The 11,581-nt window shown below is 34.6% G+C and overlaps 2 protein-coding genes across 3 annotated transcripts; one reads left to right on the top strand and one right to left on the bottom strand.

Moving 5' to 3' along the window:
• Positions 1 to 1,755: 1,755 nt before the first annotated feature.
• LOC133326858 (serine/threonine-protein kinase fused-like) lies at positions 1,756 to 5,437 on the top strand. The gene is made up of 8 exons (XM_061535466.1): positions 1,756 to 1,866; positions 1,923 to 2,507; positions 3,154 to 3,317; positions 3,364 to 4,155; positions 4,222 to 4,372; positions 4,443 to 4,571; positions 4,750 to 5,310; positions 5,384 to 5,437. Exons 1-8 carry the CDS (start codon positions 1,756 to 1,758, stop codon positions 5,432 to 5,434), a joined length of 2,544 nt encoding a protein of 847 aa, XP_061391450.1. The 3' UTR covers positions 5,435 to 5,437.
• Positions 5,438 to 5,604: 167 nt separating this feature from the next.
• LOC133326859 (zinc metalloproteinase nas-13-like) lies at positions 5,605 to 8,551 on the bottom strand. Of its 2 annotated transcripts, none has more exons than XM_061535467.1 (5): positions 8,461 to 8,551; positions 8,210 to 8,383; positions 6,219 to 6,379; positions 5,864 to 6,139; positions 5,605 to 5,795 (listed from the first exon to the last, which is right to left on the bottom strand). In XM_061535467.1, exons 1-5 carry the CDS (start codon positions 8,534 to 8,536, stop codon positions 5,616 to 5,618), a joined length of 867 nt encoding a protein of 288 aa, XP_061391451.1. In that variant the 5' UTR covers positions 8,537 to 8,551; the 3' UTR covers positions 5,605 to 5,615. The 2 variants fall into 2 exon arrangements, with proteins under 2 accessions (XP_061391451.1, XP_061391452.1); XM_061535468.1 differs by having other exon boundaries at positions 8,454 to 8,530.
• Between the last annotated feature and the right edge of the window lie 3,030 nt (positions 8,552 to 11,581).

Here is an 11,581-nt window from a genome sequence, read left to right as displayed (position 1 = left end):
TTTTAATTTTCTGTCGTCTAAAAAGGCATTTTAAGGCCTTTAAACGCTTCTAACGCCTAGAAAACGCATTTTAATTTTCTGTGGTCTAAAAAGGCATTTTAAGGCCTTTAAACGCTTCTAACGCCTAGAAAACGCATTTTAATTTTCTGTGGTCTAAAAAGGCATTTTAAGGCCTTTAAACGCTTCTAACGCCTAGAAAACGCATTTTAATTTTCTGTGGTCTAAAAAGGCATTTTAAGGCCTTTAAACGCTTCTAACGCCTAGAAAACGCATTTTAATTTTCTGTGGTCTAAAAAGGCGTTTTAAGGCCTTTAAACGCTTCTAACGCCTAGAAAACGCATTTTAATTTTCTGTGGTCTAAAAAGGCATTTTAAGGCCTTTAAACGCTTCTAACGCCTAGAAAACGCATTTTAATTTTCTGTGGTCTAAAAAGGCATTTTAAGGCCTTTAAACGCTTCTAACGCCTAGAAAACGCATTTTAATTTTCTGTGGTCTAAAAAGGCATTTTAAGGCCTTTAAACGCTTCTAACGCCTAGAAAACGCATTTTAATTTTCTGTGGTCTAAAAAGGCATTTTAAGGCCTTTAAACGCTTCTAACGCCTAGAAAACGCTTCTAAAAAGGCATTTTAAGGCCTTTAAACGCTTCTAACGCCTAAAAAACGCATTTTAATTTTCTGTGGTCTAAAAAGACGTTTTAAGGCCTTTAAACGCTTCTAACGCCTAGAAAACGCATTTTAATTTTCTGTGGTCTAAAAAGGCATTTTAAGGCCTTTAAACGCTTCTAACGCCTAGAAAACGCATTTTAATTTTCTGTGGTCTAAAAAGGCATTTTAAGGCCTTTTAACGCTTCTAACGCCTAGAAAACGCATTTTAATTTTCTGTGGTCTAAAAAGGCATTTTAAGGCCTTTAAACGCTTCTAACGCCTAGAAAACGCATTTTAATTTTCTGTGGTCTAAAAAGGCATTTTAATTTTCGCATTTTAATTTTCTGTGGTCTAAAAAGGCATTTTAAGGCCTTTAAACGCTTCTAACGCCTAGAAAACGCATTTTAATTTTCTGTGGTCTAAAAAGGCATTTTAAGGCCTTTAAACGCTTCTAACGCCTAGAAAACGCATTTTAATTTTCTGTGGTCTAAAAAGGCATTTTAAGGCATTTAAACGCTTCTAACGCCTAGAAAACGCATTTTAATTTTCTGTGGTCTAAAAAGGCATTTTAAGGCCTTTTTAATTTTTTATGGTGTAAAAAAAAATTTTCTGTGGTGTAAAAAGGCATTTTAAGGCATTTAAACGCTTCTAACGCCTAGAAAACGCATTTTAATTTTCTGTGGTCTAAAAAGGCATTTTAAGGCCTTTAAACGCTTCTAACGCCTAGAAAACGCATTTTAATTTTCTGTCGTCTAAAAAGGCATTTTAAGGCCTTTAAACGCTTCTAACGCCTAGAAAACGCATTTTAATTTTCTGTGGTCTAAAAAGGCATTTTAAGGCCTTTAAACGCTTCTAACGCCTAGAAAACGCATTTTAATTTTCTGTGGTCTAAAAAGGCATTTTAAGGCCTTTAAATATAACATCACAAACAATATTTTCAAAATAATAGCTACAAAAATGTTAAATTAAAATACATAAGAAGAAAGGACTATTGTTGTTGTTGGTGTATGGGTTAGCAGTTAATAGGACAAACCAATTGCACTTGCTTGATACTATTAATAGAACAAAGGGTGCTTGAAATTTGCGGAGGAAATTATTTATTGTCGTAAGGATGCATCGTTACAAAGTCAATGCAATGGTGGGAGAGGGCTCTTTTGGTCATGTCTATAAGGCGCTTCGGAAAGATGACAATCAGATTGTGGCCATTAAAGTCATATCAAAGGTAAGTTGATACAATTCTTTAAAAGGATACAAAATTTATTAGCATATATTTTGCAGAGAGGCCGCACCAGCCGTGACTTAAAAACCCTTCGCCGTGAATGTGAAATACAGGCCCATCTCAAGCACCCCAACGTCATTGAAATGTTAGAATCTTTCGAAACAAAACATGATTTGATTGTGGTCACAGAGTTTGCCACCATCGATTTACATCGTTATATGGAACGTAATGGTTATTTGCGGGAGGATAAAGGACAACGACTGATATGTGATTTGGTGTCCGCGCTCTATTATTTACATTCAAATCGTATTTTACATCGTGATTTGAAACCACAAAATGTTTTACTCGATGAAGAGTTGCGAGCAAAGCTGTGTGATTTTGGTTTAGCTCGCAACATGACAATGAGTACACATATGTTGACATCCATCAAAGGTACGCCATTGTATATGGCACCCGAGCTATTGGAAGAGAAGCCGTATGATCATCAAGCTGATATATGGTCGCTGGGATGTATATCATATGAATGTTTGGTGGGTCATCCACCGTTTAGTACCACCTCTATATTGCATTTGATAAAAATCATTAAAAAGAATGAAGTCACCTATCCGGGATATTTGAGTCGTGATAGTCGTTCGTTTTTGCAGGTGAGTGGAAAATATTAGGAGTATTATTTGTCAAAAAATATATAAAGGAGGTATTTCAGATGTGGAAGCTTGTATAGGTGGATCACTATTGTCCATTTAGAAATTGTACCTGAAGACAAATAAGTACAAAATATCTGTATATAGAAGAGCTTCAAAAAGTATTTTATATATAAAAGAGCTTCAGCATTTCTTCTTCCATAGAAGAGCTTCAGAAGACCCTCTATCTAAAGAAAAGCTTCAGAATGTCATCTACCTATGGCAGAACACCAGAAAGTCTTCAAAATAGAACTACTTCGTAAGTTCTAATAAATATAAATAGCTGCAGAATTCCTTCTATATAAAGATGTGCTTCAGAAGGATTTCTATCTATAGAAGAGTTTCAGTAGGTCTTCTATCTATAGAAGATGTTCAGAAGGTTTTCTGTGTGTAGAAAAAAATCTTCCATAATCTCACGAACGATTTCAGGATGCCTTCTGTCTATGTAAGTGATTCAGAAGGCCTTCTGTCTATAGAAGATCTTCAGAAGTGTTATGAATGTTATTCTGCCTTTAGAGTGCCTTGAATACCTTCTGTCTACAGAAGTTTTTAATCATTTACAAAAATTTGTGTGGGAGTTTTTAATAGATGTTTGTTATTTATTTTCCAGGCCCTTTTGGAAAAGGAACCAACAATGCGAGCCAGTTGGGCTCAAATTCTCTGTCATCCCTTTGTCGAAGGTAAACTTTATATTAAGGCTGGTGTCAAGTCTGAAAATTCACCATTTGTAAATCCACAAAATGGAAAAAATAAACTTAACAAGTCCTCCAGTCAGTCCAAGGAAAAGTAAGTAATGCCTTTTTATATACAATCCTAAAAGCTTCTATAATTTCTCATACATTTTTAGTAATCTGAATATGGTCAAAGTCAGTCACAAATTACGTTCTATAAAATTGGATGAATCTCAAGATAATATGACATGTTCACGCGATAGTATTAATGCCATCCCACCCAGTGATATGGAAGTCTTGGAAACAGATGTTGAAGATAATATAATTGTACCATTTGCCAATGAATCATTTCAAGGGGATAAATTAATCTCAAAAAATTTACCAAATGAAATGAAATCTACACCCATTCTACCAAGACCACACGTTTTGGGTGGTGAGATGTTGCAAATACCCGGTGTACATATGCCGCTAATAAATTCTCAGACCTGCTTTGTTAATGGCAACAATAATATGATATTAAATAATTTGGAAGATAATTTTACACTTACCAATACTCTGATGAATGATGATTATAATACCAGCGGTTATAATGATAATAGTAATATGGTCGTAAACACACTACAAGAAAATTTAGATGCAAATGATGCTGAGAATTTCAATGAACATAATAACAGTTTACAACAAACCAATGACGAGCATAATACAACTTTAAAAAATTCTCAAATAAATGACGGACAACATTTGGAAAATCATTGTTTTAGAGAAAATACACATCGCATAAATAATGATGCATCAACGGCAAAGGGTTTGAAACAAGAATCCACAGAGAAGTTGAAACATTCTAAACGGGCTGGCGAACATGATAAGTCTCAGGATAATGAACAAAAATCGAATTCTGTTAAGACATCAATACAATCACTGGAGGGGAAACATAATACTCAGTATGTTTACTTACCTATATCTGTTTCCAAACATGACTTCAAAATCATGTTCATTTTCTTTTACAGAAATTCCCCACCATGTCTAATGCCCGGCTGGGATTCATGCGATGAATCTCAAAGTCCTCCCATGGAAAGTGATGAATGGTTGGCATTTTTACAGCGCACAATACAAGAAGTCTTGGATGGTGAATTGGATTCATTGAAACAAAAGAATTTGGTAGGAATTGTAACCGCTAGAAAAAAAGTGCTTTTTTATTTCAATACTAATTTTTTATTTCATTTTGTAGGTCAGTATTATTGTGGCTCCTTTACGCAATACTAAAGCCATACCCAAGGTAATCGAAAGTGTGGCCGAATTATTGTCTCTGCCATTTGTCTTAAATGAACCGCTCAGTATTATGGAGTCAATTAACAAGGTATAAAATATTATTACAATATTGCAGTAATATTGAGGTACAAAACATATAATATCGTTACCCGACCACACGAATAATTCTGACACGGATTAGGAAATCGTACAGAATTAATTACTCAAACTGTTTTCTTTCTTTTTTATGCCATTAACCATTTATATTATCTTCTTCTCGTTTTTAGGTCTACATTGATTGCAAAATAGTTCCTAATCTAATGTATGCCTCAAAATTATTAATCTACGAACGTTTGGCGAATGATTCCATTACATCATTGCCACGACAAATACGTACGGTTAATTATATGCGCGAAGAGGAAATCAAATGTATTTCTCGTCTCTATGAACTGGTGTGTCACTTGGTCCATTTAAATCTACAATTTCTGAATCAATTTTGTGATGCAGTCGCGATTTTATCGGCAAATGAATTTCTTATTAATTTTCTAAATCAAGATTTTAAAAATTCGCATGCTTTACGTATTGCCACAAATATTTTGGCATTATTATGTTGTGTTCTACGTGAATTACCCGAAAATGCAGAACTGGTGGAAAAGATTATATTTTCACCAAAGGTGGATTTAAGTGCGTTAATGCAAAGCAACAATGATTTGTTACGTTTGCGAATTTGTATGCTATTACGTCTATTGGGTAGATATAGTTTAAGAGCTTTGCAGGCGGCATGGTCCACTGATGTGAGGGAAGCAATTGAATTGCTGAGTGAAGATAATAATGAGGATGTTAAAGTGGTAAGTTTTTTCTTAAATAATTACTTTAGTAGTATTTTTCAAAATTTTATTTGATTTCTTTTTTTCGTTTCAGGAGGCTGGTAACACTGTAGAGGAGTTGCGTAAATTTTCTTTTTATGCTTAAGTATTATTGAAATTCCATTTATCTTTACTTAAAGTAAAGTCAGTTGTAAGCATTTATTTTGATACTCATCTCTTTTTTTTATTTTATTTGTATTTTTTAAATTTATATATTCTAACAAGGTTTTTTAAATAATTAAGTATGTTAAGTGATTGTATTACACAACAAAAAACAATGTTAAATTCTATACGAAGATTCTATCAAGTGTTCCTTGAAAATAATCAATAATATTATCTAAATAGTTGCCAAAACGATCAAAATCGAAAATACTAAAAACATTACATTCTTCTTCGTACATTTCATTTAACTTGGCAATGTCCTTCTCCGATAGGCCTTTACGTTGACCCAAACTGGCAGTGGGATCCTGTTTAAGAAACACAATTTTTTATATTAAAAACAATATTAATTTTTTTCATTTTATGTAAGACTTACCAAAGGTTCAATGGTATTTTTACCATTTTTCGTAAATGCCTTAGAACTATAGTGCATAACGCTATTATAATCGTACTCCACACCAAAATTGGTAACATATGTCCGAGCATATTTATTGAAATTGTGTGCATGCCCCGGCAAAATATTTTCCCAATTGATTTTGACATATTCATCACGTTCGGTTGACGATTGCTGGTGATAGAAACCCAGAGCATGCAACAATTCATGAACCACAACACCATGTGATACACATTTGGGTGTATTCAAATTTAAAACCTTTGAAAGATAACATTTTAAGAATTTTAATTTTTTATTTATTGTTGCAAAATTCTTTTAATTACAGCTCATTACTCACTTGTCCACCAGTTCTGCGACCAACACTGGACCAACATCCTGAATAATTGCCTTTAAAAACAATCCAATTTTTATCTCCTTTTTCGTATGGACGAAAACGTATGCATGTCTTGTCGTGATATTCCTTTAGGGCCCTTAATATGGTCATCGTTTGGGTTTCATCTGCAAAAGACGAAGCAACATTGCAGAGATTAATGGTAAGTAAGCAAAATTATCAATTTTTGTTCTCAATAAAATAACTAAAATTTTTGAACGTATAATTGCGCGCAAATATTTCCAAGGAATAGAAAAACCGGCGGTCGTATTTTTATATAATTATTTGTATTAAATATATACATTTATATTGTTAAATATCAAATTATATCTAAGTTACACCATAATGCACCAAAGTCCAGGAGATTTAAATCATTAATCGAGGATGAAGAAGGTATCGAACACCTACTCTGTACTCATCTGTTTAGTATATTCGGGATAGATACTCTTTCTTTTTCTCCGATGATTCCATTATAATATTTTTCCTCTTCCATTCTTCTATTTATCCTCTACTCTACAATAGACCACTGATCTCAGAAGGCTTATATGGCTGCCGAAGATACCTTATCTTAACCTAATAGGCATACATATGTAGATCAATATATTGACCTTTGCTGGTTTAGACATATCCAAATCATATGGGGTCGAAAAGCGTAATTTAAATAAGGTTCCTATTTGAGGGTTTCAGAGTCCAAATCCAATTTTTTGGTGTTCGTTTTTCAAGAAAACTGCAAACTTTCTCAAAAAATTTTCATCGTTCTTATTAAATATTACCAATATCGATCCACACAATTTTCTAACCAAAGTCACAATTTTTTAGCATTACGAAATAGTTGCAAATTGGAATACGGTAGCCTTGGTTAGTCTACAACTTCTCCACATCATTTATTTGAAGATGAACTCAAATGTTTGGTATAGTCGGGATAGACACTCGGACCTTTTTCTCCGATGATCCCATTATTATTTTTAACATCTACTTAACCTCTACCCTACAATGGATCACTGGCCTCGGAAGGCTTACTTGGCTGCTGAAGATACCTTAACCTAAAGGGCATACATATGTAGATCGATATATAGAACTTTGCGGGTTTAGACAGATCTAAATCGACACCAAATTGTTGGAAAAGGACAATGGACCAAAACTCATATGTGGTTGAAAAGCGTCATTTTAACAAGGACCATATTTGAGCGTTTCAAAGTCCATATCCCATTTTTCGATTTTTTAAGAAAACTGCAAACTTTTTAATTTTCTCCACCTTCAGGTGCTAGGACGTTTAATATTGCAAATGGGGTTTATCGCTCCACGTTTTGATATATATATATATATATATATATACCATATATTGGTACCCTCCAAATATTCGGAGGTATGGCCGCCATATAGTGTTACTCCATATCATATTTTGGTGATATTAGAAACGCTTTTCCGTCGATTTGACAGTAACAATATATTCTCATTGGATTAAAAATTTTTCTTATTAAATATTACCAATATCGGTCCACACCATTTTCTAACCAACGTCACTATGTGTTAGCATTACCAAATAGTTGTACATTGGAATACGGCGGCCTTGGTTAGTCTACAACTTATTCACATATAAAGGTCGTCGGTAATATTCAAGGTCCTAGACCAATTTTCCAACCTGCTTGTCCTGGTAGCAAAGTTAGTTTTAGTTATTTTGGACCGGTGTAACTTAACGACGTTTTTACTTGTGGGAACAAGTTTTTTTTTTTAATTTTACTATGTGCAATGTTTGCTTCAAAACCGATACTTGGTTTGATGTGACGTCAAATTTTTACACGTAGTACATGCCTATATATTGGTGGTACTAATATCCTTCTTATTCGAAGATTGATCACATTCATGGATTGATTCATGTCTTGTCCATACGTGTTAGTTGTAAACCTCAACTTGTGTTTCACTTTTTTATTGTTGTTATTCATTTTCGTAATACTCACTGAAATCTTGGCTATCTATATAGAATGGCACCGTGGCATCTGGCCAAGTTGATTTTTCATTTAGCAGACCATTGCGTAAATATTCACGATGCAACATGATGTCACCTTCAAATAGTCCACTATGCTCCCAAATATGATCCTCATTTGCATCATTCCAATATTCAAAAGCTGGACCTGGAACAGAGTCCAGTAAATTAATGAGAAGCGATTATTGCTGATAAAATACCATTTGTTAAATAGTTACCACATACTGTTGTGTTGTCTCAACATATGCATATTTGGACCCCAGCGTGGATTGGGAGGTTTTACCGGATTCCAATTGGTCATGGCGGCGGCTTGACATTGTCTCACTGGTTGCGATGCCAAGAATAGACCAAGTAACAAAAAATAATGCAAGAAATGCATTTTGCAGTTTGGAGCAAGAATAGTGCGTTTGTTTCTTCTTCTACACGTTCTTTTTTGGCTTCCAACCAATTCAATTGACTTTCTTCTTTCACTATCAATGATATAAATTTAAATGACGACTACTTCAATTCGAATGAAGAAAATCAACTTCACTTTCTTTGTCGACTGACAATAACCTATAGAAAGACTTTCAAAAATATTGAGGGTCTTTTATAGTCTCGGTTCAATTCGCCATTCGGCTCTTTGCTTCACTCTCCTACGCTTCTTCACTCTCTGACTTCAACACCTGACACTTTGGCATTTTTTTGTCGAATAAGAACTTTCAATTGTTTTTCGATTAAAATATCCATCCCATTCACATTCGACAACTGAAAAAAAAGAAAATCGCTGACAACAAATACCCATTGAACACTTCGGGCAAGCGCGCAATTCATTCAGATTGGTAATAAAATTGTGTTTTTGAATATCATTAAAAAAAAAAATGAAATTGTCAAGTGCCGAGCAAGCGGTATGCGTTTGCGCTTAGCAGTTTATTTTTGTGCGAGCGAGTTCGAGCCAATGAATTTAAAATGTAAATTGAAAGTATTTTTGTCGTCGATACATAATTTACTCATGGGCTTGAAGGTGGGGGGAGTACACCTTTGGAGAATGTGTGTGGGTGGGTGTGCGGCCCCAACTATGAAAGCTTTCAAATTACAGTTTATATATATGAGAATTAAACTTCCTATAAATTGAAAGCTTCATCTATGGTCAAACCTCCAAAAATGGCTATCAGATGTAATTAATTACTAGAAATATTAGGTAATAATACCAACAATGATAATAAATTACCTAAAGACAATCTTCAATATAACAAAATACGAGGGTTGTTTAACATTAAAAGTTGCATTTTATTTGTCGCAAAAATGTTATACCTTTCGATTAGTGTCATAGTCCCTTTTCCATTACTCTATGACATTTAAAAAAGTTTAAATAAGTAATAGGACTCGTGCATTTAAAAAAAAAATAGTTCGACAAGGCCGAATTTTTTTACATCCTCCATGTTGTTGCATAGCGAAATGTAAGCTACTTGGGTTAAATTTAATTTTAGGTACTTCGGTTAAAACCTTAGGAGGTATGTCAAAACTAATATAAAAAATTGTCTAAATTACCAAATTACAGCAGCTATTCGACAAAAAATCTGTAAAATGCCGGGATCTTTATGTGGGACTATATCGAACCTATATAGACTCTGTTTTTATCCTCCAATGCGGCTCAAACTTTCAAAATACTCACAATGAGGTGCTACCTTATATGGAGACTGCCTCTACGAACCCTTTATAGCAAATTACAGCCACATTGGTGGAAAAATGCTACAAAAGCCGTCAAAACATCGAATTTTAGGATGTAACGTTATATACCCTAAAAAGTGGACAAATGTTAATAATTTTACTAAGACGATTTTCTACGAATTTATGGTTGAATATGTTTAAAAACCTGCCCAAAAGCTTCTAAATACCCAATATTGGGAGGAACCGTTAACCGGAACGTGGGACAATATAGATTTTTTTGGTAGGTATATGTTGGTGGGTATCGTTATATGGCGGGGTCCTTAAAAGTGAGCCCCTATATCCCATTTTCAATACCAACCACATATTCTGATCAATTATATATGTATATACTTTATGAGGTTTCAGGTGAATAATTCGAGGTATTGCAAACGAAATGACAAATTTAATATACACTCCACCGCTTGGAGGAGGGTACAATTACAAATTGCCCAGGCTGTTAAATAAAAATGTTCCACTTTATTTGTCGCAATCATATTAGGATAGGTTTTTGGGAGTCGGTTATATTTTCATCGGCTCCTTCCTCTCCAATGCTTTCATTCCCAATTGCCTTGCCCTGACCAGAATTGCCATTGAAGACTTGTCAAAGCCTGGGGAGAGTCCTTTATACGTTCTCCTCTCTGTACATGATTTTCCACTTCGTCACTAGAAGTGCTTTGTAGATCGTAGCTTGACAGAGCTGTAAGCTCTCCTTGTTGAAGATGATGAAAAATCTTGTTATTGACCTCTTTGTGGATCTCTTTGCTTACTTTTTTGGGCCCACTATTCCTGACTATCTTTTAATAACATGGCGGCTGATAACGATTATTGTCTGCAATCTTCTTCGTGCCTGCGCTCGTCTTCTTGACATTAGAGACACCATTGGCTGTCTCCTTTGATATCGGGTTGGCTTAGCTTTCAATTTATTTCTTCTATATAATTCTCTTCGTCGCGTGGAAGGGAAGATAGATTTATACATAGAGTTGCCTGTGCTGTGCTTTTCATATCTCTGATTTTCCTGGTCAGTTTCCGACGTTGCTGCCAATACGCCCACATAAGTAGGAGATTTTTGCTTACGTGACTCTTAGGCAGATCGACGTCACCTGCTGGATTATTTAGGGCTTAAAATCTTTTTTAATATCTAGGAGGAGCCCTGCGTTTTTAAAAATAATTATTGCATTGTTTGGTGGATTCGTAAGTTTTAATACCCTACACATCTATGTTGTAAGGGTGTTATAGATTTGTGCAACCCCAAGAGTTTTTAACGCTTTAGGTATATCGATCATATCTGGACTTGCTGAGTCGAACTAGACATGTGTGTCCGTCCGTTCGTCTGTCCATTATAATTTTTAAACACGATGCAGGCCAAATTTATGGACCATTCTTTATAAAAATTTGCATGTAGGATGGGTTCTGGCCAATGAAGACCCCTATTGTTTTTGGTAATGATCGGTTAATATTTAGGGAATAAAATGGATCTAAAACTTTATTTTTTACTGTTTCCTGATCGAACTAGAGGCAACAATTAGTCCCGAAACACCATGAAATTTTGACCATAAAGAAAATCGATCAATATTTAGCGGGCCAAATGGACCCTGACTTTTGTGTGAAAAATGACAAAATTTGCATTCTGTGGCGTATATATTTCCTCGTAGAGGAC

The sequence above is a fragment of the Musca vetustissima genome, unplaced genomic scaffold (genome assembly GCF_032173495.1).
Source record: "Musca vetustissima isolate MV318-11 ecotype Yass unplaced genomic scaffold, APGP_CSIRO_Mvet_v1 utg88562, whole genome shotgun sequence".
In the NCBI taxonomy this organism is placed as follows: Eukaryota; Metazoa; Arthropoda; class Insecta; order Diptera; family Muscidae; genus Musca; species Musca vetustissima.
This window is presented reverse-complemented; position numbering and strand designations above follow the sequence as displayed.